General features: G+C 43.5%; 1 protein-coding gene across 2 annotated transcripts; it reads left to right on the top strand.

Moving 5' to 3' along the window:
- Nucleotides 1–5,253: 5,253 nt before the first annotated feature.
- EIF3L (eukaryotic translation initiation factor 3 subunit L) lies at nt 5,254–25,802 on the top strand. Of its 2 annotated transcripts, XM_040233340.1 has the most exons (13): nt 5,254–5,647; nt 7,779–7,827; nt 8,511–8,721; nt 9,922–10,001; nt 12,096–12,157; nt 13,240–13,309; nt 13,507–13,580; nt 16,078–16,249; nt 17,694–17,848; nt 18,573–18,743; nt 19,814–20,311; nt 24,643–24,723; nt 25,582–25,802. In XM_040233340.1, exons 1-13 carry the CDS (start codon nt 5,615–5,617, stop codon nt 25,618–25,620), a joined length of 1,695 nt encoding a protein of 564 aa, XP_040089274.1. In that variant the 5' UTR covers nt 5,254–5,614; the 3' UTR covers nt 25,621–25,802. The 2 variants fall into 2 exon arrangements, with proteins under 2 accessions (XP_040089274.1, XP_040089275.1); XM_040233341.1 differs by lacking the exons at nt 5,254–5,647; nt 7,779–7,827; nt 9,922–10,001 and having other exon boundaries at nt 8,643–8,721.
- The last annotated feature ends 519 nt before the right edge of the window (nt 25,803–26,321 follow it).

Here is a 26,321-nt window from a genome sequence, read left to right as displayed (position 1 = left end):
TTGGAACTCTGCATTCAGATGCTTATATCTTTTCTTTTCTCCTTTGCTTTTTGCCTCTCTTCTTTTTACAGCTATTTGTAAGGCCCCCTCAGACAGCCATTTTGCTTTTTTGCATTTCTTTTCCATGGGGATGGTCTTGATCCCTGTCTCCTGAACAAAGTCATGAATCTCAGTCCATAGTTCATCAGGCACTCTATCTATCAGATCCAGGCCCTTAAATCTATTTCTCACTTCCACTGTATAATCATAAGGGATTTGATTTAGGTCATACCTGAATGGTCTAGTGGTTTTCCCTACTTTCTTCAATTTGAGTCTGAATTTGGCAATAAGGAGTTCATGATCTGAGCCACAGTTAGCTCCCAGTCTTGTTTTTGTTGACTGTATAGAGCTTCTCCATCTTTGGCTGCAAAGAATATAATCAGTCTGATTTCGGTGTTGACCATCTTATGATGTCCACGTGTAGAGTCTTCTCTTGTGTTGTTGGAAGAGGGTGTTTGCTATGACCAGCGCATTTTCTTGGCAAAACTCTATTAGTCTTTGCCCTGCTTCATTCTGCATTCCAAGGCCAAATTTGCCTGTTACTCCAGGTGTTTCTTGACTTCCTACTTTTGCATTCCAGTCCCCTATAATGAAAAGGACATCTTTTTTGGATGTTAGTTCTAAAAGATCTTGTAGGTCTTCATAAAACCGTTCAAATCAGCTTCTTCAGTGTTACTGGTTGGGGCATAGACTTGGATAACTGTGATATTGAATGGCTTGCCTTGGAGACGAACAGAGATCATTCTGTCGTTTTTGAGATTGCATCCAAGTACTGCATTTCGGACTTTTTTGTTGACCATGATGGCTACTCCATTTCTTCTGAGGGATTCCTGCCCGCAGTAGTAGATATAATGGTCATCTGAGTTAAATTCACCCATTCAGTCCATTTTAGTTCACTGATTCCTAGACTGTCGATGTTCACTCTTGCCATCTCTTGTTTGACCACTTCCAATTTGCCTTGATTCATGACCTGACATTCCAGGTTCCTATGGAATATTGCTCTTTACAGCATCGGATCTTGCTTCTATCACCAGTCACATCCAGAACTGGGTATTGTTTTTGCTTTGGCTCCATCCCTTCATTCTTTGTGGAGTTATTTCTCCACTAATCTCCAGTAGCATATTGGGCACCTAATGACCTGGGGAGTTCCTCTTTTGGTATCCTATCATTTTGCCTTTTCATACTGTTCATGGGGTTCTCAAGGCAAGAATACTGAAGTGGCTTGCCATTCCCTTCTCCAGAGGACCACATTCTGTCAGGCCTCTCCACCATGACCTGCCCGTCTTGGGTTGCCCGGCAGGCATGGCTTGGTTTCATTGAGTTAGACAAGGCTGTGGTCCTAGTGTGATTAGGTTGACTAGTTTTCTGCGAGTATGGTTTCAGTGTGTCTGCCCTCTGATGCCCTCTTGCAACACTTATCATCTTACTTGGGTTTCTCTTACTTTGGCGTGGGGTATCTCTTCATGGCTGCTCCAGCAAAGCACAGCTGCTGTTCCTTACCTTGGACGAGGGGTATCTCCTTACCACCACTGTTCCTGACCTTCAGCGTACTGAGGTTTAAAGTATATACAAGAAAATTCCACGTTTTAACACAAGGACACTGATTTCTGATAAATGTATACACTCAGGTGACTATCACCTCAATCAAGACATGTGGCATGACAAAGAAATATATATATGAGCATGACAATTATATTTTTAACAATTTGAGAATTGCTATTTTAGATTGTAGAAAGAGGGCCATGCCCTTTTCAGAAAAGTAGGTAAATATTTATTTGCAGGCAAGAACAAGTCTTCAATAATCTCTATCAAAGAAGGCTACAATTTACATACATTTGGAAACAGCCTGCTACTTTTTTTTTTTTCCTATCTAGTGGACTCCTGTACCAGATGATCCCTAAAGATACTTCTCCTTCTAATGTATGAAGACTCAGCTACTTGTCTCTCAAGGCCTACATACTACTGCCCCAAAGGGCAGTGAGCAGAGGCTTCTGAGATCATTTCAGGAGACTGAAACAAGATAATACATCAACTACAAACAAACTCAAGATTCTTGGGAAGTGGGGCTTGACATGAACAGAGCTGAAAAGCCCAGGATGACTATTAAATATAACTAATGGCTTTTCTGCATCAGAATTTCCTGCCTCAAATCCCAAGACAAAGAAGATCAAGAGAAACAGGCTAGCTTTTCAACTGCTAAATTCTCTCAGTAACTCTCTCAGGTAAAATTATTCCAGGAGCTTTGGTCTGTCCCCAGTTTCTTTCCCTTTGAAGTATTGGTTTTCCATTAACAAGGGAGCCTTGCAAAACCAAACACTCCGTGATCAGACATTTCATAGTCTACAGTGGGGGCCCAGTTACTCTCAGGTCAAAGTTGGATTTCTTTCTTTTCTAAAAAAATTGTCTTCCTTGGTTCTTAATTGTGGCATGTGGGATCATCGTTTGAGTGTGGGGATTCTAGTTTAGGGGGCACCTGGGCTCCGTAAGTTGTGGCACATGGTATCTTAGTTCCCATCAGGGATGGAACCCATGTTCCCTGCATTACAAGGCAGATTCTTCACCTTACACGAAGAATAAAGAACAGAAAATAACAAACCAAAAACCAGAGAGGAAAGAGATTTATTTAGAACGAAGGATCTCAACGAAAATTGTGGGAGAAATCGTGCAATTACAATTTGTAATTTTAAAAAGCTAACAACACAAACATCATGAAATCCAGAAATGAAGCCCTAATTTTCTTAAACATCTCTATTTTTTCTTTTTAAAAGCTTAATTGATTTTGATCACTTCTTTATATAACAATTTTGTATCATTTTCCACAATTTTAATGGAAAGACAATTTAGTTTTTCCTCCAGCGTGTCAAACCAAAAATTTTTTATTATAATTTAGAAAAGTTCCTTCAGACTTCGCAATTCTTTTTTAGTAACGTCATGAACTGACCTGGAAAAGGTCAGTTTTCATTCCAATCCCAAAGAAAGGCAATGCCAAAGAATGCTCAAACTACTGCACAATCGCACTCATCTCACACGCTAGTAAAGTAATGCTCAAAATTCTCCAAGCCAGGCTTCAGCAGTACATGAACCGTGAACTTCCAGATGTTCAAGCTGGTCTTAGAACAAGCAGAGGAACCAGAGATCAAATTGCCAACATCCGCTGGATCATCAAAAAAGCACGAGTTCCAGAAAAACATCTATTTCTGCTTTATTGACTACGCCAAAGCCTATGACTGTGTGGATCACAACTGTGATCACAACTGAAAATTCTGAGAGAGATGGGAATACCAGACCACCTGACCTGCCTCTTGAGAAACCTGTATGCAGGTCAAGAAGCAACAGTTAGAACTGGACATGGAACAACAGACTGGTTCCAAATAGGAAAAGGAGTACATCAAGGCTGTATATTGTCACCCTGCTTATTTAACTTCTATGCAGAGTACATCATGAGAAATGCTGGGTTGGAAGAAGCACAAGCTGGAATCAAGATTGTCGGGAGAAATACCAATAACCTCAGATACGCAGATGACACCACCCTTATGACAGAAAGTGAAGAAGAACTAAAGAGCCTCTTGATGAAAGTGAAAGAGGAGAGTGAAAAAGTTGGCTTAAAGCTCAACATTCAGAAAACGAAGATCATGGCATCTGGTCCCATCACTTCATGGCAAATAAATGGGGAAACAGTGTCAGATTTTATTTTGGGGGGCTCCAAAATCACTGCAGATGGTGACTGCAGCCATGAAATTAAAAGACGCTTACTCTTTGGAAGGAAAGTTATGACCAACCTAGATAGCATATTCAAAAGCAGAGATATTACCTTGCCAACAAAGGTCCATCTAGTCAAGGCTATGGTTTTTCAAGTGGTCATGTATGGATGTGAGAGTTGGGCTGTGAAGAAAGCTGAGTGCTTAAGAACTGATGCTTTTGAACTGTAGTGTTGGAGAAGACTGTTTAGAGTCCCTTGGACTGCAAGGAGATCCAACCAGTCCATTCTAAAGGAGATCAGTCCTGGGTGTTCATTCGAAGGACTGATGCTGAAGCTGAAACTCCAATACTTTGGCCACATCATGCAGAGTTGACTCATTGGAAAAGACCCTGATTATGGGAGGGATTGAGGGCAGGAGGAGAAGGGGACGACAGAGGATGAGATGGCTGGATGGCATCACCGACTCAACGGACATGGGTTTGTGTGGACTCTGGGAGTTGGTGAGGGACAGGGAGGCCTGGCGTGCTGCGATTCATGGGGTCGCAAGAGTCGGACACGACTGAGCAACTGAACTGAAGTGAACTGAACTGAATGTCCTGAACATTTTGAGAGTTGTCAAAGTTCAGGGCAACCTGTATCAAAATTTTGTCATATACTAACTGTAAGATTTTGGGAAATTTGAAGCTTTCTAAGTTGCCCTACTTATTTCATTGAGGACCCGCAGTGATCACAGAGGGTGGTAGGTGTACATTACACACGGAGGGTCAACACGAACTATTCACAAAAGAGTATCACATAAACATATCCTATTAAGCTCAAACGTTCCCAATAGGATTTCCTCTAGCTGAATCCCAAACGCCACTAGACACAAGGGGAAATGTGATGGGAGGATAGATCGGAATAGAAAGAGGTTCTAACCGACTGCAATAAAAACATTACTCTTAAAAAATTTTCAAAACCATATGACTATGTGAGCACGGTGCTGGGTACCCTCCTTAAGCCAACGAAGAGTCCCTGGACTCGACTGGCCCTTAAGCTTAAGCTTAGTTCCGTGATGGTATCACCTTTTGGTAACCGACGACGCAAAGCAAGAACGCGGCACAAGAAGCTGGGGCGAGGCACTGCTGTAGTAATGGCTAAACTAAGGCTCTTCATCCACACACCGGTTTGTGTTGGTTTGTTTTATAACCCTGTCCCTAACTCTAGGGTTTCATCAGGACGCGAACTCATTCAAACGCCCCGTTGTGAACACCCCTCACAGCGTGCTGCGCTGCAGGCGAGGGTGGGTCCTAGGACTTCCTCCTCCCCCAACAGCTGGCTTCACCTTTGCCTGCTCCAACATTGATGTCCAAAGTTGGGGGGGGGCCTTTTCTCAATACCTTCCCACTGCATTGGACTAAACCTCCATTTTTTACACTCGGTAAGTTTAGACTCTGGAGAAAAGAACATTTGAAGACCTTTTTTAGCCTCAGGCAAACCTCTAGCACCTAAATCCATATTCAGGCCCCCATAGCCAAATAACCCATCTCGCGAGAGGACGGCCGAGGAAGTGGTCAACCATCCTTTGAGGGGGGATTACTTCTGGTTTCTCTTACTTTGCCCATTCTTTATTACCCTAAAATACTTAACGTTATTATTTATAAAATTTTGCTAGTACTGTAGAATCGCCTTCCTTGTAGAGCCTCTATTTGAAGAAGGAAGACTAATGGTGTTTACTTGCGCCCTTCCCAACATGGCTACCTCAGCTTGCCGGCTGCCCCACAAAAGCTTCCGGTTTCCCGGCGGCCTCCAGGGAGGTTAGACTTCCGGCGCCCAGACTGAGGCGAGGCCTGATTTTTCTCCTCTCTCCAGGCTGGGCTTGCGGCCGCCGCAGCCATGTCGTATCCCGCTGATGATTACGAGTCTGAGGTAACTTGTCCTTGACGTGTGCCGGTCTCTGCCACACGGGCAGGGCTTTTGGGATACTGACCCCGAAGGGGAAATGGTGTCTGCGCCTCTGTGGGAACCCCCGCCGGCCTCGCCGCGTGCGCGTACTCACGCTGCTGCCACTCACAGCTCCGGACTCCAGATCAGCCGGGTCTCGGCCGCCCACCTCGTGTGTCCGGTCCCGTCGTCCTCTCCTTTTCAAGCCCGGGGGCCGAGGCTGGAGATAAAGGGTTCTGTAACTGAACTCTGTTTTCTTATGATTTGGACTCAGTTCCGTCAAACCGCGCTGATTCCCACAGCCTCTTGTGCTTTGCTCTTCCTTATTGCAGCCGTAACGAGGTATTGTCGTTGTCTATTTTCCCTTTTCTCAGAGGCACATGAGTCGCTCAAAAGCAGGGACTGTGTCTTGTTCGTCTTTGTGTCTTTTCAGTTCAGTTCAGTCGCTCAGTCGCGTCCGACTCTGCGACCCCATGGACTGCAGCACGCTAGGCCTCCTTGTCCATCACTAGCTCCCGGAGCTTGCTCAGACTCATGTCCCTCGAGTCCGTGATGCCATCCAACTGTCTCATCCTCCGACGTCCCGTTCTCCTGTCTTCAATCTTTCCCAGCATCCGGATCTTTTCCAATGAGTCAGTTTTTCGCATCAGGTGGCCAAAATATTGGAGCTTCAGCGTCAGTCCTTCCAATGAATTTTCAGGACTGATTTCCTTTAGGATGGACTGGTTTGACCTCCTTGAAGTCCAAGGGACTCTCAAGAGTCTTGTCCAACACCACAGTTTGAAAGCATCAATTCTTCTGGGATCAGCTTTCTTTATAGTCCAACACTCATATCCACACATAACTACTGGAAAAACCATAGCTTTAATTAGACGGACATTTGTTGGCAAAGTAATGTCTCTGCTTTTTATTATGCTTTCTAGGTTCGTCATAGCTTTTAGAAGAAAGTGTCTTTTAATTTCATGGCTGCAGTCACCATCTGCAGTGATTTTGGAGCTCAAAAATATAAAAGTCTCTCAATATTTCCATTGCCCCATCTATTCGCCATGAAGTGATGGAACTAGAGGCCATGATCTTTGTTTTCTGAATGTTGAATTTGAAGCCAGTTTTTTCCATTCTCCTCTTTCATCAAGAGGCTCTTTAGTTCTTCTTCACTTTCTGTCATAAGGGTGGTGTCATCTGCATATCTGAGGTTATTGATGTTTCTTCTGGCAATCTTGATTCCAGCTTGTGCTTCATCCAGCCTGGCATTTCACATCATGTACTCTACATATAAGTTAAATAAGCAAAGTGACAATATACAGCCTTCATGTACTCCTTTTCCTATTTGGAACCAGTCTGTTGCTCCATGTCCAGTTCTAACTGTTGCTTCTTGACCTGCATACAGGTTTCTCAAGAGGCAGGTCAGGTGGTCTGGTATTCCCATCTCTTTCAGAATTTTCCACAGCTTGTTGTGATCCATGCAGTCAAAGGCTTTAGCGTAATCAATAAAGCAGTAGATGTTTTTCTGGAATTCTCTTGCTTTTTTGATGATCCAGTGGATGTTGGCAATCTGATCTCTGGTTTCTCTGCCTTTTCTAAATCTAGCTTGAACATCTTCATGGTTCACATACTGTTGAAGCCTGGCTTGGAGAATTTTGAGCATTACTTTGCTAGTGTGTGAGATTAGTACAATTGTGCAGTAGTTTGAGCATTCTTCGGCATTGCCTTTCTTTGAGATTAGAATGAAGATTGACCTTTTCCAGTCCTGTGGCCACTGCTGAGTTTTCCAAATTTGCTGGCATATTGAGTGCAGCACTTTCACAGTATCATCTTTTAGTATTCGAAATAGCTCAACTGGAATTCCATCACCTCCACTAGCTTTGTTGCTAGTGATGCTTCCTAAGGCCCACTTGACTTTGTATTCCAGGATGTCTTGCTCTAGGTGGGTGATCACACCATCGTGGTTATCTGGGTCATGAGGATCTTTTTTGTATAGTTTTTCTCTGTATTCTTGCCACCTCTTCTTAATATTTTCTCCTTCTGTCTTACTCGCCTTTGTGTCTTTAGGAACCTAGAACGAGCATGTTGGATTCACAGACTGGTGACTGTTTATCTGTGTCTCTTTTGTTAATAGGCTGCTTACGATCCCTATGCTTATCCCGGCGACTATGATATGCACACAGGTGAGTCTATGGGTTTGGCTAGCTGGGTGCTTTTGAGGATTGACACCTTTTTGAATGTCTCACAGCTGCCTTGATGGGCACCTGTTTAAAACTAGGTGTTGATGATCCGGGTTTGGAGTCAGTTATTAGCTCTCAGGCAAAGGGTGGTACAGAGCCTATTAAACCAGGCTTTTTTCATGGTCCACCTCAAAATCTTACAAAGGAAGGATCGTTGTCCTGGCTGAGGTTTTCCTTGTTTAAACTATTACCTGAAAAAGAAAATCTTGTTGTGAAAAATTAAAGTTTAGTTGCTTACACTGTCATATTGATAGAGAATGGCAGTTGGTTAGTTATTTGAAAAATAGTGCCTACTACTTACTTCCTCTTAACCACAGTTCCACCCCCTTCCCGATAACCATCCCAAGTTCTGAGGGTAGACCTGGGTACAAGACAGATAAGGTTCTTGCTGTCGTAGACTTTAGATTCTGGTGGGGGAATCAGTAAGCAAATAAATTACTTTAATAATAAAATGAGTAGTGGAAAATGTGAAGAAAGAGACCAGTGGGGATTGCGAGTGACATGGAGAGTGTTTAAAAAGGCATTACACCTAGTTTTATAGACATGAGTTTAGTTTCACGAGTGACCTTGCCCTCTTGTTACATCATACATACGGATTTGAAGTGTTTATCATATCCAATCTCTAGGAGATCCAAAGCAGGATCTGGCTTATGAGCGTCAGTATGAACAGCAGACCTATCAAGTGATCCCTGAAGTGATCAAAAACTTCATCCAGTACTTCCACAAAACTGTCTCGGACCTAATTGACCAGAAGGTGTATGAGCTACAGGCCAGTCGTGTCTCCAGCGATGTCATTGACCAGAAGGTGTATGAGATTCAGGACATCTATGAGAACAGGTATGGGCCATTGGCTGAAATGATCTCCTACTGGGTGAGACTGGCTGAGTAATGCAGTCTGTAGAAGGGGGTGATATTTAATCATTCTGTAAAGAAAGTGCCCTAGGGTTTTCTGTGATTCTTTGGGGGCTGCAGACATTATTTTATTGGGCTCTATATCCAGAACTTGTACAAGGCCTAAAATAATACCATCAGTATTAATACAATAGTAGTTACATATATGATCAGTATAAATTAGACAGTGTCGTGAGTGCTTTTCTTGTATTTACTCATGTACTCTTCACAGCAACCTTGTGAAGTAGGTACCATTGTTTTCCTCATTTTATAGTTGAGTAAACAAAGCACAGAAGGATTAAGTCACATAGTGGATGTTCTGAGTTTTGAACCTGCACAGTCTCCCAACCAGAGCCTAATTTCTCAATTGTGCTGTATGACTTCTCAGTGCATAATAGGATGAACAGAGCTCTTGAGTGGTTGCTTCTCAGTTCTGCTGTCTTAGTCATCCTCCTCCGCCCTTTGTTCATGCCGTGTGACTTGTGGGATCTTAGTTCCCTGACCAGGGATCAAACCCAGGCCATGGCAGTGAAAGTGCTAAGTCATAACCACTGGACCACCAGGGAATTCCTGATTGCATCCTAGTTTTGAGGGCACTGCCCTTGTGTAAAGGGCTTTATAAGTGAGACAGGTCAGTCAGGGCTAGATACTCAGAAAAGACTTCAGGAGGACATAGGGTCGTGAAGCATCTTGGGCATCAGTGTTTGGGTTGGATGCTCTAGGGCTGTTGCGGCATCAAACTACAACAAATACCGTTCCTACCACGTTTGAAGAAGAGCACTCTCGGAAGTGGAAAGAGAGGAAGCTGAGGGAGGTGTGTGGGGGTGTCTGAAAGGTAGTTCTCAAGTCGGGGAACAGTAAGCAGTGAAATACAACTCCATAGTTCATGATACAAGGGCAGGAGATGATCTTGAAGAGCTTGGTGGTTGCCTAATTGATGTAAAAGAAACGTTTCACTGTATTATGAAAGGTTGGGGTGCAGAGTTGGGTTGAGGAAAGTTATAGAGTTGGAGGCTCTGGCCCTGGCCCTGATTCTGTGACTTCTTCCCTTTACTGAGCTTGGGTACTTATCTATAAAGTGTGACAGATCTCTAAAACAGATCCTTCCTGTTTTGGACTTATGGAGTATTTCTGTTTGGTCTTCAGCTGGACCAAGTTGACTGAAAGATTCTTCAAGAATACACCTTGGCCTGAGGCTGAAACCATTGCTCCACAGGTTGGCAACGGTAGGTGTCCTGGGTGCTGGATAGGATCCTATGACTGGAAGTCATTAGAAAGTTCAGAATGGTCTGTATTTGTTTTGTTCTTCATTTTATTTCCCCAGGGTTTGGTGCATAGTAGATGTAACTTGTTGAATGAAAGCTGAATAAATGAAAAAAGGACAGATTTTTCATATGTGGTGAATGCTGAAAGTGAGATTTTTGTCTTGACTGATTTCTTTTTCCCTGTGTAATTTTTGGGGTCATTACAGTTGCTCCAGAGTGGGCTTTCTGACCTCCTCACATTTCACTTTCTGATGGACTCTTTTACATATGGTGTAAATTAGGAAGATCATGGCATCTGCTCCCATCACTTCATGGGAAATAGATGGGGAAACAGTGGAAACAGTGTCAGACTTTTTTGGGGGGTGGCTCCAAAATCACTGCAGATGGTGATTGCAGCTACGAAATTAAAAGACGCTTACTCCTTGAAAGAAAAGTTATCACCAACCTAGATAGCATATTCAAAAGCAGAGACATTACTTAGCCAACAAAGGTCCGTCTAGTCAAGGCTATGGTTTTTCCAGTGGTCATGTATGGATGTGAGAGTTGGACTGTGAAGAAAGCTGAGCGCCGAAGAATTGATGCTTTTGAACTGTGGTGTTGGAGAAGACTCTTCAGAGTCCCTTGGACTGCAAGGAGTCCATTCTGAAGGAGATCAGCCCTGGGATTTCTTTGGAAGGAGTGATGCTAAAGCTGAAACTCCAGTACTTTGGCCACCTCATGGGAAGAGTTGACTCATTGGAAAAGAGTCTGATGCTGGGAGGGATTGGGGGCAGGAGGAGAAGAGGACGACCAAGGATGAGAAGGCTGGATGGCATCACGGACTCGATGGACGTGAGTTTGAGTGAACTCCGGGAGTTGGTGATGGAGGCCTGGCGTGCTGCGATTCATGGGGTTGCAGAGTTGGACACGACTGAGCGACTGAACTGAAAGTAGGAAGAGTCAACCTCATTCTTTTGCATGTGGATACCCAGTTTTTCCAGTACCAGTTTTTGGAAAGACTTTTTTTCCATTAATTTGTCTTGACACCCTTTTTGGAAATTAGTAATCATGTAAATGTAGAGGTTTATTTCTGGACTCTCAGCTTGACTCCGTGGATCTTTTATGACTGTACCAACCACACTGTGGCTGTGGCTTTGGACAGTTTTTAAATTGGGAAGTATAAGTCCTCCAACTTTGTTGTTTTTCAAAATTGCTTTGGGTCTTCTGTGTCCCTTGAATTTCCATATTAATTTTAGGATTAGCTTTTCAGTTTTGGGATCAGCTTGTATTTTGATAGAGATTGTGTCGTATCTGAGTATCAGTTTGAGAGAACCTCAGTTTGAGATTTTAACAGTCCTCTCCAGTGGAGTCACATGGATTGTATTTCATTCCTTGAGCAAGGAGTTGTGATACCTTGTGTGACCATAGTTGTCTGCCATAGCAGCTCATTACAAACACAACATGTACTGAAATTCCAGACTCCCAGAAGGAAAGCAGGTATTCAGTATAGAACATGTTGTTTGCACAAACAGTTTAAGGACACCAATCTTATCAGGTTGGTGGGAACCCTTCTGAAACCTGGGTTCCCAGATGCTGGTCAAGGAGCAGCTTTACTAGCAGGCTTAAGGATAATAGTCTCAGACCTGTATGTGAACTCTGCACAGCATCAGTATCTGAAGAGCTTCCCCACATCTTTCTTTTTCAGGTTGCATCGTATCAATAGGATAAATTCCTTAAAATAGGATGTCTAAGTCAAAGAGCCCCTTGCACGAGCAATTTCAATAGTTAAATGTCATGTTGTCTTCCTTGGAGCTGTTATTATGTCCTGGTTAAGCAGCTGGATGGCAGCAATAACTAAACGGTGAAGGGATATGGGCCTGAATGAGGTTAAGATGAATTTGAAAGAGTAAAATGGGAAATGAATTTTCTTGTTGCATGTATTCTTGGAGTATGAGTATTAGACGTTTGATGTTGTTTAATCTCTGAAATCATATTTACCCTGTTACTTCCCACCAAGGGTAAAACTGACTAGTTGTTCAGTGGATTCCTAAAGCACCCCTCTGCCATCTCTTTCAGATGCTGTCTTCCTGATTTTGTACAAAGAATTATACTACAGGCACATATATGCCAAAGTCAGTGTGAGTATCTAAATGTTGCTGGCAGTTTTTAAACTCTATGCCATTTTTTGTCCCTGGAACACAATTGCTAGTTTCTCCACCTCTAATAGTTCTCCTTGACTGGGCTCGGGCAGGTGGTGGTTTCACTGAAAGAGCGTTTACTGTATTAGGCACGTTACCTTCATAATCTCGTTAGTAAGCTGTGGGACTGAGACTCCAAGGCAGTGTTCTTTCCAGTCCATCAAAAATACACCGTTCGTCATGTTGTTCCCCTGCTCAGACATCTCCAGTGGTTCTCATTTACCAACAGTATGAAGTCTAGCTCAGGGGTCAGCAGCCTTCTATGTACAGCAGTTAGTAAGTATTCTGGGCCTCTTTCAGAATCTGTTCACCTCTGTAGTAGCCATGGACAGTGAGTGTACATAGCTGTGTTCCAGTTGAGCTTTTTATTTACCGAAGCAGGTGATGGTGGATTTGCTGAACCCCTGGCATAATTCTTGTTTGGCCCTAAAAGACCTCTGCATTTCTGGCCATTGAAGCCCAGTATAGCATTGTCTGCCTTACTCCCCAGCCTTCAAGCACCATACAGTTTTATCTCTTTGCCTCTGTTAGTATTGTTTTTCCTGAAGCACCTTCCCCTTGCTCCTCTGCTTGCCAGATGTGCATGCCTGGTGTCTAAAGGTCAGTTAAGGTTTTTGGCGTAAAATTTGTCCCTTAGGGTCAGATACTCAGGATTGCTTTGAACTGCTGTAGCACTTACTGTCTTCCCTATCCCTGGAGTGCTCTTTACATGCTAAGAAGTGGGGAGCAGACACAGTTCTCATGTATGTTTGACCCTTGAACAACACAAGTTGGAACTGTGTGGGTCCACTTACATGCAGATATTTTCAGTAAGTATGCTACAGAGTTGACTCTGCAGATAATGGAAAAACCAAGTGTATGGAGGGCCGACTCTTTATACATAGATGTTTGACCAGAGGGTTGGCACCCCTGACCCGCATGTTTTCAAAGGTCAGCTGTATTTGTCTTCAGCTGTTAGTGGCAGGCCATGAGTGGAGTCCATCAGGTTAAATGTGTCCTTCTGTCTTCTGCTTTCTTTACAGGGAGGACCCTCCTTGGAGCAGAGGTTTGAATCGTATTACAACTACTGCAATCTCTTCAACTACATTCTTAGTGAGTCTGAGGTTATGATGAAACCTAATATTTGTCTTCATTTCTTTTTAACAGGATTTTAACATGCAGGTGGGAAGAGGGGAGGTCTTGAGATTCATGGTCCTTTTAAGAGAGAAATTAAAAATTGCGTTCTGCAACCTTGCTGAATGGGTGTAGTCATTGACTTGAGTCTGACTTTACTGTGGTCTTCTGCACAGATGCTGATGGTCCTGCTCCCCTTGAACTTCCCAACCAGTGGCTCTGGGACATCATCGATGAGTTCATCTACCAGGTAGCTGGTCAGCCTTGGCTTAATTTGAAATATTCAATAACTCGTCCAAACAAAGAACAGCTGTTAACCGTTGTTTGTGTTATTAAAAAGATATAGGGGCACTCTCCGTCCCCCTTCTGATGTCTGTGTCAGAAGCTTTTTCTGTCCTTTTTCACTTTAATAAAACTTTGCTACACACACACACAGAAAAAGATACATAATATAAAACCATCCCAGCATAGTGAGAAATAACCCTGTCACACTGAACTGTTTGTTGTGGTTTTCTGAAGGATTCAGTGAGGTCTGAGAGCTCCATTCTGAACTTGGAAGTCAGGAGAGTTGAGCTTCAGACTTCTAACACTTTTTTGCCTGACCTTGAGAGGTGGTCTGATAGGAAGAATACAGGTTTCCTAGGCTTTGGAGTCAGCTAGAAGTGGGGTCTTGTGGGGTGTGGCCAGCTGGTGGCTCTGTAGCAGAGACATGTTTTTTCAGCTTTCCGAGCCTCACTTGCATCACCTACGGATCAGGAAGTTTTTATATCTTGATTGTGGTGTTGGTGATGTGAGTGTATTCTGGATTAGAGTAAAACAGGACATTTTTGTCAAAGGGGAGATATTACCTAAGAGTACTATTACTAAAAAAAGGAAGTTGAACTTGGGGAAAATTTTTTTTCTTGTGTTTTACTGAGATAACATAGCTCTTACTGGGTATTTCAGGAAAAATCGGTTTGTTAATAAAGCTCTTATTTGAACTCCATGGATCAAAGAGACTCTAAATACAAAGTGCTGACGCGTTGTGATCGGAGAGCTGAGGAAACCTTCCCAGGGCCCAGTGAGAAAGAGGCTTCTTGCTCAAGACAGGCTTCAGGGCCTGTGGCCAGTGAGGGCCACAGAGCACACCGGCCCTATTCGCCTTCTCTGGCTCCTTGGCTTGTTTTGTTGTTGTTGTTTGTAATTTATTTATTTGGCTTTACCTGCTGTCAGTTGCAGTTCATGGGATCTTCACTGTGGCATGCAAACTCTTAGTTGAGGCATGTGGGATCTAGTTCTCTGACCAAGGATCAAATCCAGGCCCGCTGCTTTGGGAGCATGGAATCTTAGCCACTGGACCACAAGGGAAGTCCATCCCTTGGCTTTTTACTTGGCATAATTTTAGAAGGTTGGCCATCCTGTTGGCTCACAGCAAGTTAGAGTCTGTGCTAAGGTTCTAATCCTAATTCCCTAGGCTTAAGTGGTGCTCTGTTAACGGGTTTAAGTGCTCTCACTTCTAACAAAGACTCCCACTATGGGCTAGGTGTGATTCCTCCAGCCAGTCTTTGTGAGAAGTGAGAGTGCTGTAAGCCGCTTAAGAAAATGCCAGCTATATACCTCATGGGGTGAGTGGCTCCTCCCCACCACTTGTTCCTTTTATAAAGAAGTGGTTTTTTTTTCTCTGTATTCCCCACCACTTTCATTTATTTGTATTGATATAGTAATATATGAATTTGTTATTACTTTTTTTAACTTCGGATTAAGTGAAAGTGTCTTCCTGCCTTGCCTTTGCAGATATCAATTAGGATCTGTAAAGACAACAGCGTATAAAGGCCTGCCGTATTCTTTTGTGCCATCCACGTGATGTACCACTCTTCTGGTCTATGTGCTACACATAAGTCTGTTTCTGGAGATGACTGGAAGTAGAGTTGTTGGCTGAAGGATATTTGCTTCTTAAATTGTTTTAAATCAGGTTTATAGAGTCATAAATTGCACGCAATAAAATATACCAATTTTAAGAATATAGTTGAGATCTGATGAATATATACACAACCACAGTCAAGAAATAAAACATTTTTGTCACTTCAGATTTTAATAAATAGTAATTACTACCCTCAAAAGGCTGTGTCAGATTATACTACTACTATCAGCATTAGAAAGCAAGATTTCTGTATTGGATGTTATTGGTCAATTTTTGTCAATTTGATAGGAAAGAAATGGTAATCATTTTAATTTACGTTTCTCTGAAAAGATCGAGCATTTTCTCTGCTAACTGACCAAGCCTGTTCAAAGTAATTATCAGTATCCTTTGCCTGTTTTTCTGTTGGATGATCTTCCTCTTTTTGGCTTAATGAGAATTCCTTCTACATTCTGGATACTATTCTTTGTTTATTATAAATTTAGAAACGTTTTCTCCTGCCTTCTTAGAGGAAGATGATGTTTTGAAGTTGAAGAGTGATCTTAGGTCATCTAGAACTTAGCTTCTAGCGGCCAGCACTGTGATGTCCAGAGACACTGAGTAACTAGACTGTGTTTGACTCCAAATTGAATGTTTTCTTTTTCCCACTGCTTGTCATTTTAGAGATATTTACTTCGCTGTGGAATAAGTAATATAGTAACGAACAAAATTCACAGCTTAATCACAGACAGCTTTCACAGAACCAGCAGTGAGCGCGCAGATAGCTGTCGTGGAAGAAGTGGTGGCAGGAGCGCTGTGCTGTCCCTCTGGGTTTGATGCCCCTGCCACATCTCTCCCTCTTCCTCAACAGTTTCAGTCGTTTAGTCAGTACCGCTGTAAGACCGCCAAGAAGTCAGAGGAAGAGATCGACTTCCTTCGCTCCAATCCCAAAATCTGGAATGTCCACAGCGTCCTCAATGTCCTTCACTCCCTAGTGGACAAGTCCAACATCAACCGGCAGCTGGAGGTGTACACGAGCGGAGGTGAGCGCTGCCTGCTGTCGGTTCCTCAGGCATAGTGGTGTGGGTAGGAGGAGCCGCCGTCTCTCGGGTAATGGGCTGCTCCTCTGGTGTCTGGGGGTGAATAGGAGCTGAGTGCTGATTTGGAGGCTCCTGGGCTTGGCCATCTGTTGGCTGACAGAATGAACCAGTACTTCCTAAGAGCTGCGCTTGTAAACACTTCTGCTGCTGCCTCTCCAGGGCCTTTGTTTAGATAAGCACTTCTCAAACATTTTGGTGTGAGGACCACTTGACACTCTAAAAGATTAAGAATTCCAAAGTTTATCTCTGTAAGCACTTTGTTCCAGTGAGAAGAGTGGTGGTTTTGCAAACCTCTTTAAATGTGGCTTTGGGGAAGAGTGCTGGAGGAGTCTTCTGCCTCTTCCCTCAGTTTGTGGCAAGACGCTGTTCTGGTTGATGCATCTGAGGGGACTCTGGCCTCACACAGATATTTAATTGGGACAGGGAAGAGAAACTTTGTTTAACAGCCTTTTGGCATAGCCCAGCTCTTCTTTGATTCTACACCAGAACTTGACCATGGTAGTTTCTATAGGTTAGTTGCAGTGTGGAATCTGAAACCTTATCAGTAAACTTTTACTTTGTCATGTTAAGGTTTACTAGTCTCTCCTGCAGCCTGAGTGAATTTTTTTATCCATGCATGATTTTGTAAAATGAGCTAGCAAGATTTTCTGAAAGTTGACACATTTTATTATACAGTTTTTTGAAACCACATCTGTTACTTTGACCATCAACCTCATCAGATAAGTCCTTATTTTGGGAAGCTGTTGTTCATAGTAGCAGATAGAAGTTTTATGAACTTCTAATCTTTACTTAAAGTTGATAAATCGGTTCATTGATACTTAACAGACATTGGTATATTAACAAGTTCACTGCGCTCATTTAAGTAACACTGGGGTTTTGTGAAAAAAGAGCGGCTGGTTCTTTCATTGCAGGTGAGCGGTGGTAAAGAATACAATGATGATAGAGTTCGGTGCCACCGTCTGATTGATGCTAAGTTGTTGGTGGTTTTACCCACATTGTTTCTGCCCCATCAGTGCAAATGTCAACTCAATGAGAAAGGCACGTGGTATCTTAGTGTTATTAGGAAGATAGCTTTGATCTCATGGACATCCTGAAAGGAGGGGCCTTAGTGAGGAGCTCTTATTGATGAGAGGGGTCCTTTTGTGTTCTCAGGTGTGTGAGGGGACTGCCCCCCCCCCCACCAACCAAGTGACATAACTGGTGAATATAAGATTAGCACAGCAGGCGTGCTTCGTCTTCCTATTCATTCAAAGGCAGAGTTATTTCCTTTTGCAGAAAGCTTTGGAGACTGGCAGTAGGTTAAGAGTTTACTGAGTGACATTGAAGGTTCAGGCCTGCCCTTGTTCCCAGCCTCTCCTGAAGTGTACACTGTCTGTCTGTCTCTCAGGCGACCCAGAGAGTGTGGCCGGGGAGTACGGACGGCATTCCCTCTACAAGATGCTCGGCTACTTCAGCCTGGTGGGCCTTCTGCGACTGCACTCCCTGTTGGGGGATTACTACCAGGCCATCAAGGTGCTAGAGAACATCGAACTGAACAAGAAGGTAATTCCCCTGTTTCCTCAGGCCCACATTTGCAGGGCCTTAAGAGAACATCTGATCTATTAGGACAGATTTCAAGGAGAAGAAATGAGGAATCCTCCCCAGGGAACATTGAGACAAGAATTGGAAAACTACTGCAGGGAAAACCTGAACCTGGACAGGGTGGTTTTCTCTTGGATGCTTGATAACGCCTCGGATATTCACCACTCCTATTGATACTGTTTTCAAATCAGAATGATTAGGCAGATTTTTACCTTTCAGCTTTCACCAAAGAATTAACAAAATACTTAAAAAGTTCTGAGGTGGGAGAGATAAGGTATGTTAGCAGTGGTTATTTGCCTCACCATAGAAACATGATACGTTTTTTGCTTGATGTATGTATCTTATCAGTCTGTTCCTTTATAGGGCTTATTTGGAAAAGCAAGAAAGAATGTACAAGTGAGGTGTAGAGGATTTCAGAGTTGAAAGAAATTTTAGGGTCACCTGGTCCAGTCTTTTTCTCACAGCCAAGGAAATGGAATCTTCAGGTCACATAATCAGTTAGTGGTACGATCTACTCGGAGCCTCCCACTCCAGAGCCAGGGCTTCCTCTGAATAGTTCAGGGACTCTGCAGGGATCTCTTGATGCTTTTGCTTTGGTTAACACTAGGCCCTGCTGATTTTTACATCCTAGCTGGGATGAGTTGGTCTTAAGACTCATGGATGCTGCTTCTGCCTCCTTCCACAGAGCATGTATTCCCGTGTGCCCGAGTGCCAGGTTACCACATACTATTATGTCGGTTTTGCATATTTGATGATGCGTCGCTACCAGGATGCCATCCGGGTCTTTGCCAACATCCTCCTGTACATTCAGAGGACCAAGAGCATGTTCCAGAGGACAACATACAAATATGAGATGGTAAGGAGGACTCTGACCAGCTGACACACCAGTGCCAACAGTTTTTGGGTAAACCAAAATTTTGCTATTTTGCCTGCTTTTTCAATAGGATTTCTTAATGGCTAGCCTATGCTGAGTTTCTTTTGTTACACACATTACTTTGGATCCTTAACACCTTGATGATCAGGACAGTAGTATCTTTTCTTTTACTTGTATCCCCTGGCAGTATCTAGGGTGTTCACTGGGCTGTGGGTACTTAAAATCAGTTAGATATGGGTACTGCACTTAAGCCGTTTGCCTGGAGGACGATGGATCCAAAACAGGCCTAGGATTAGAATGATGATGTGAGTGATTGAAACACAGGTGTGTGTGCTCAGCCACTCAGTCATGGCCAACTCTTTGCGACCCCATGGACTGTAGCCTGCCAGGCTCCTCTTTCCGTGGGATTTTCCAGGCAAGAGTACTGGAGTGGGGTGCCATTTCCTTCTCCAGAGGATCTTCCCGATCCAGGGATCAAACCCACGTCGGCAGGCAGATTCTTGACGCTGAGCCACCTGGGAAGCCAGAATTGCGGGGAGGTTTCTAAATAAAGCAGCGGTGTTGAGACTTGGAAGTGTGACCATGTAGCAGCACAGTAAACCAGCTGGACTGAAAGGCAGAAGAAGAACCAGACTGGGGTATTAGATTTTGTGATAACCTTTACTAGTCAGCTAAAGTATTTAATCTACATTCTACAGGTGTTAAGTACCATCAAGATTTCTAGATATTATAAGAAACAATTAAAATATTTTTCAAAAAAAATATTTCTAGGTGACTTGATCATAATTGGTGTAGGATTGACCTGCCTTGGTACATAGGGTGGACTGTGAGACAGAGACGGGGGTACCAGTCAAGAATCCAGGAGACAGGGAGGACCTGGAACCAGACCAGAAGTTCGGTGGAGCTAGAGGGAGGATTGGGAGAGACATTGGGAAACTCAGCTGCTGGGTGTAAGACAAAGGGAGAAGTCAGGAGGTCTGAACAGAGAGCATTTGGGAGGGTACAGGGTCCTTTTCATGGGACCCTGCAGCAGTCTCTCCCCCCACCCCCAGATCAACAAGCAGAATGAGCAGATGCACGCGCTGCTGGCCATCGCCCTCACCATGTACCCCATGCGTATCGACGAGAGCATTCACCTCCAGCTGCGTGAGAAATACGGGGACAAGATGCTGCGCATGCAGAAAGGTGACCCGCAGGTCTACGAGGAGCTTTTCAGCTACTCCTGCCCCAAATTCCTGTCACCGGTAGTGCCCAACTATGACAACGTGCACCCCAATTACCACAAGGAGCCCTTCCTGCAGCAGCTGAAGGTGTTTTCTGACGAGGTGCAGCAGCAGGCGCAGCTCTCAACCATCCGTAGCTTCCTCAAGCTCTACACCACCATGCCCGTGGCCAAGCTGGCCGGCTTCCTGGACCTCACCGAGCAGGAGTTCCGAATCCAGCTTCTTGTCTTCAAACACAAAATGAAGAACCTGGTGTGGACCAGTGGTATCTCTGCCCTAGATGGAGAATTTCAGTCAGCCTCCGAGGTTGACTTCTACATTGATAAGGTATGGCTGGCCCCCCGCCCCACCCTGCCAGGCTAGGTTCTCAGAATGCTGCTCACTGTTCTATGCATCTGGGACATATTGAACAAAATCAACAAAGATTTCTGCCCTTGTGCTGGTATTCTAGTGTTTAAAAAGTAGGTGGTAAACATTATCATTAATCAAACCATGTAATAGTTTAGATGTTGCCACTTGGCTGTGGAGTAAGTCAGATTGGTGGTAGTAGAAGCCACAGGTTGCAATATTAAATAAGATGATGAGGATAGAGTTTGTTGGGAAAGTGAACTGGCAGCTGAGCCTTGAAGGAGGTGCAGAAATTAGCAAGCAGATACCTGGAGGAAGAGCATTCCAGGCAGAGGGAGCAATTAGAGCAAAAGCCCTCAGGCCAGAGCAAGCCCAGACGGCTGGAGTGCCTGGAGTGCGGTTGGAGTGGCCAGAGAGAAGGCTGGTGGGAGATGGGGTGGGAGGAGAAAGGCGGGTGATGCTTGGTAGACTATTGGAAGTACCTTACTGGATAGGAAGCCATTGTCCTGACTTGTACCACCCTAGCTTGGTGCTAGCTGATTTTGAACTTCTTTTAAGGGAATTACGCAGGATGTGCTCTTTTCTGTCTGACTTCTTTGGCTCGACATTATATTTGAGAGAAATCACCATCCAGCTTTGTCATGGAGCAGTAGTTCAGTCATACCTGTTCTGTGGTGGTCTAACATCTACTGCAATTATTGACTGCATTGTTTCTCTTCTTCTGCTGGTGGACATTTAGGTGGTTTTATGATTTTATAGAGTGGCTGTCTATCGTCCATTTAAGTTTTTTTTTTTTTAATGTTATATATGCTTGTATATGCGAAGAGTCATTTCTGGAAAGATGCAGAAGCAATATAGTGCATAGCGAAAGGCAGTTTGAGGAATATTGTTAGTGTTTGGTTTTTAATATTTATTAATTTATTTGGCTACTGCAGGTCTTAGTTGCAGACCATAGGACCTTCCTTGCGTCATGTAGGACCTTTTGTTGTGGCTCATGGGCCTCTTTCTAGCTGTGGTGTGGGGCGCTCTGGAACACACAGGCTCAGTAGTTGTAGTGTGTGGGCCCAGCTGCTCTGCGGGTTGCGGGATCTTAATTACCAGACCAGGAATCAAACCTGTGTGCCCGGCCCTGCAAGGCACATTCTTAACCACTGGACACCAGGGTCGTCCCTCCCTGTTAGAGTTTACCTTCAAGCTGAATATTTTAATGTACTTGTGAGGTTTTTTTTTTTTTTTTCCCCTAAGTTGTTTTGTTTTAAGTGAGTTTTTCCAGACTTAAAATATGCTGAACTTCTCAAACTGTTCTTTGCATGAAATATCACCTTTCCCCTGTTTATTTGCACCATGTACATAGTACTCAAAAATGAATGAAACATGCTTTTTTCCCCTCCTCTTTTCTTTTTGGGCTCACAGTATCTCAGTTCTCTAACCAGGGATTGAACCTGAGTCATGACAGTGAAAAACCCAGAATCCTAACCACTAGGCCACCAGGGAACTCCCAAGAAAACGTTGTATTCAGACATGTTTGGAACCCTGATAAAGACTTAAAGAATCTGTTAAAAGTTAGTAGATCAGTATCTTTCATCTCTTCTGGAATATTCTTAGCTAGTAAGTCTTAGGTATTGTTTCTGTTCTATTCTCCTTCTGGAATTCTTTAATCTATGTTAGACCTCTATCCTTCATGTCTCTTAAACCTTTCTTCCATCTTTTTGTCTCCTCTATTCTGGATACTTTTGATTAAAAACATCCTGTACCTCTTTCATCTATCTCTCCAGTTCTGTTTCTGGCTTTCTCTTTTAAAAAGAAAAAAAAAAACTAATGGTGCAGTGTTTCCATATGTGCTTGGTTATTATTATTCTTTTTTACTACATATGATTCGCTGTCCTTGAAAAAATATGTTGGTATTCTTTGAAGCCAAGGATGAATATCTGTTCCTGTGAAGGGAATTTGTTTTTGCCTCCACAAGGTGCCTGGGAATATTCTTGGTCTGGGACTACCGTAGACTGAACTCAGCAGACTGAGGTTCCTGGGAGCATCTGGGTGTCAGGGCCAGGCGGTAGACTGTCAGAAGATGTCTCAGAGAGGAGTCTCTTTTATGCTTCTTCCCTCACCCTTGGCAGGCTTTGCTTGGTGTCGGGAGTGGGATGGCAGTTCACTTGTGGATCACCTATAGCTGAGGATGCAGCTCTTTAGGATCTCAGCGTTACAAGGATGGTCTTCTGCCCAGGTTTTCTAGGATTAGCAAATCCCCTCAGTGCAGAAGGGGCTTCTGTGTTTTGCTCGCAGAATGGTTTGTTTTCTGTTAAATGATTCTTCATTCTCTTGTCAGCTCTTTGCTGCTATGAGGCAGTTTTTTAAAAAATATCCTACGTTTTTGGTCGCTTTCAGAAAGTATAATGTATTTAAGTATAGTTGATTTCCAGTATTGTGATGTGTTAATCTGTGCTGTACAGCAGAGTGATTCAGTTACGCATATGTATATGTTTTTCATATTCTCTTCCATTATAGTTTATTGTGGAATGTTGAATATAGCTCCCTGTGCTGCCCAGTAGGACCTTGCTGTTTATCCATCCTGGATATAATAGTTTACATCTGCTAATTCCAAACTCCCCATCCATCCCTCCCATACCCCCCTCTCCCTTGGCAACCACAAGTCTGTTTTCTATATCTGTGAATATAACAGCTGCTTTTTAAAATTAACTCTTAGACCCATGTTCCAACAAAAATAACCAATCAATACAAAACTTACTCTGAAACTATCAGATTAAAAAAGTAATCATGTTCAGAAAACTAGTATGTCATTTGACCCATTCACCTTTGTGGATATTGTGATACTCATTCTTATAAAAGGCAGAAAATCAGCTTAGCACAGCTGAGGCGGGGCTTGAGGGGTGAAAAAGGGAAGAAAGCGTGTTGGTCTAAACATATTACTTTTTGCTGGCAGTTTTTAAAGCTGAAATTAATAACAAACTTTACTGGGTAAAATTCCATGATTAATTAGTATATTCACCATGTTGGGCAGCCATCTTTGTTCTAATTCCACAACATTTCTGACATCCCGAAAAGGAATCCCTGTCCATTAGCAGCATTCCCAGTTCCCCTGCCCCCACAGCCCCTGGCAGATTAGTAATGTGCTTTCTTTCTGCCTCTGGATTGGTCTCTTCTTAATATTGTCTGAAAACTAGAATCATGAAATGTATGGATTTTTGTGTTTAACTTCTTTTATTGAGCGTCTTTTCAAATTTCATCCAGGTTGTAGCGGGTATCAGTGCTTTATTCCTTTTTACGGCTGAATAGCATCTCACGTTTTGGACACACCACACTTTGGTTATCCATTCATTAGTTGGGGGACAGTTGAGCTGTTTTCACATGTTGGTCATTATGGGTAACACTGCTACGAATTTTTGTGAACCTGTTTTCTTGGGTTTATGTACCTAGTTCTAGAATTGCTTGGACCGTTTGAGTAGTTTGCTTTTGGAAACTTACTTTGCTAAACCAGATCCTCTCATTTTAGACTTCATGGCTTTTGGGAGGATTGGTGTTCAGTTCTTGGCTATCCCTGCCATGAACAGAAGCACCAAAAGTAGAGATGTGTCAGTAGTGAAAGTTTTAAGTTGTGTGGGTTTTGTTTTTTGGTGGTGGTGGTGGTGGGAAATTTGGGGATTTTTTTGTTTGTGCTTTTTGCCATGCAGCCTGATGGATCTTAGTTCCCAAGTCACGTTTTTAAAAATCAAAACCGCCTGCCCCCTGCAGTGTTGCATCAGCTACCTAAAATTCTGTTTGAATTCATTCCCAATGCCTGACACTCTTGGGCCAAATCAGTTACCTGCTACATTCCTTTTAGTGAGCAGACGAACTAGTCCCAGCCATCTCTGGATTGTCTTCTTCCAAGAGTTAGCAAGTTCTTTTTTTTTTTTTTTCATTCTTGACTTGAAAAAAATCAAGAGATTCAGGAAGTTCTTGGGTCCTAAACTAGATTATGTAGGAATTTACAGATAAACAATGCTCAACAAAATATTTTGAGCTAAAAAATCATTTAAAATCTAAACTAATTTGGAACTTATAAACAGTATATGAGAATAAAATGGTATGTTTTAAATGTTACTATTGCCAACAGATTCATTTTCATTAAAAAGACCAGAAAATAAATGAGTTAACGTGAAGTAAAACTCAGCATCTACAAAGAGCGGCGCCTAGCTGTTAATGCTCCCCCATAGATAGGGGTTTATCTGGCACATAGCACCACTGGTATCTGCAGAGTCCATCAGTGACTCCTCCTCACTGCTGCTCTGTGGTTGCTTTTCCCACAGGACATGATCCACATCGCAGACACCAAGGTCGCCCGGCGCTATGGGGATTTCTTCATTCGGCAGATTCACAAATTTGAAGAGGTGAGAGGTGTGGAGAGTGGTGTGGGGGCTGGAGACAGGAGTTGGGAATGGAGTAGGGAGTTTTTAAGTGTTTTATTTCTCATTTCTGTTTTCAAGAAAGCCTGAAATTGGCCTTTGAAGTTTCTGAGCTAGACTGGCTGGCTCCCTGGGGTCCGGAGGGGTGGGGCTGGGCCTGTAGGAGTTGCTGCGTCAGCCTTCTTTGGAGCATCTCTTCCCAAGATCTCTCTCTGCGGGTGGCCGGCTCTCGCTTCCCTCCCTGTTATTTCCTAATATGGGTGGATTCACTGCCTGCTCTTACCCGTCCCTCCCCATCTGACAGTTGGTTACTCTTAACTTAGACAGGTCTGGCCAGTCTTTGCAGGCAGATACCTTGAAGCTCTGTTTTGACAGACTTGGTGCATTCCACGCCCGGCCTTCAGAGAGGCTTTGTGGGTCACTCTTTGTGCCCATAGCTAGAGCCACAGCGTCCTGGTGCTTTGAGTCCTCCAGCAGAGGTCACTGCTGTGCTGTGGGCCATGCTACTGGTCTTGTGCAGGACAGTAACACAGTCCTGGCAAGTCTAGCCACCCTGAGGCGCTTTCCTGTCTATAAATGATTAGAGCAGTATAAGGTGTGTGTTCAGTGTGAAAGGCAGATAGAACAAGCTGCCTGAACTGTGCGGCACTATGAGAATGTCGGGTGGAGGACCCAACACTGTGATAGTAGACGCTGTGTTGGTAGTGATGCCGTGATAGTAGACGCTGTGACATGTCTGCATCAGAGGGGTGGCTCGAGGGTGTGGCCTGGTCATCATGCACACCATAGGAAAAGGTTTGGGGAAAAAGCCAATATCTGACTTTGCTTTTCCTTCCCTTCCAGCTTAACCGAACCCTGAAAAAGATGGGACAGAGACCCTGAGTATATTCACACTTGACACTACTCAGAGTAGGGGCTTATTTTGATGTCATTGTAGGGGGTGTTCTGCCACCATGAAGCCTTTACCCAGCTCAGCCATTGGCCAGTCACCTGAGTTGAAGTTTTTTGAATCAAGGACTGAAATGTTTTAAGTCGTTCTTAATAAAGGATCTTCTTTGGAGTCAGATTTGTCTTCTTGTTGGGGAGCATCTGTGAACAAGAATACTGTATGTAATTTCCTATGTGTCATGAGATACTATTTCCTGATGCATTAGTTATTGATGTTTAAATTGAATTACTTAATTCCTGTATTTATAAAGCATTATACAGTATACAGGACAGTTTCATATTTAGTGTCTTATCTGCATCTCAAAGGAATCCTGTGAGCATTAATGACTTGCCGAAATTTGCATGCATATTTGTGCAAGTGCTGGGTGTTTGGTGGCTCAGAGGTTAAAGCGTCTGCCTGCAATGCAGGAGACCCCAGTTCGATCCCTGGGTCGGGAAGATCCTCTGGAGAAGGAAATGGCAACCCACTCCAGTATTCTTGCCTGGAGAATCCCATGGAGGAAGGAGCCTGGTAGGCTACAGTCCACAGGGTCGTAAAGAGTCGGACACGACTGAGCAACTTCACTTCACTTCTTCACTGAACACCTACTGCCAGGACTGTGCTGAGGAGTCCAGGTACACTTCCTGTACTGTAC

This window comes from Oryx dammah, unplaced genomic scaffold (genome assembly GCF_014754425.2).
Source record: "Oryx dammah isolate SB20612 unplaced genomic scaffold, SCBI_Odam_1.1 HiC_scaffold_29, whole genome shotgun sequence".
NCBI lineage: Eukaryota > Metazoa > Chordata > Mammalia > Artiodactyla > Bovidae > Oryx > Oryx dammah.
This window is presented reverse-complemented; position numbering and strand designations above follow the sequence as displayed.

Excerpts from the sequence above, each read along its gene's own strand:
- EIF3L (XM_040233340.1), top strand. The coding sequence starts at position 5,615 with ATGTCGTATCCCGCTGATGATTACGAGTCTGAG. Across the intron at positions 10,002-12,095 it reads TGCTCCACAGGTTGGCAACG|ATGCTGTCTTCCTGATTTTG; the intron begins GTAGGTGTCCTG and ends CATCTCTTTCAG. Across the intron at positions 12,158-13,239 it reads ACATATATGCCAAAGTCAGT|GGAGGACCCTCCTTGGAGCA; the intron begins GTGAGTATCTAA and ends CTTTCTTTACAG.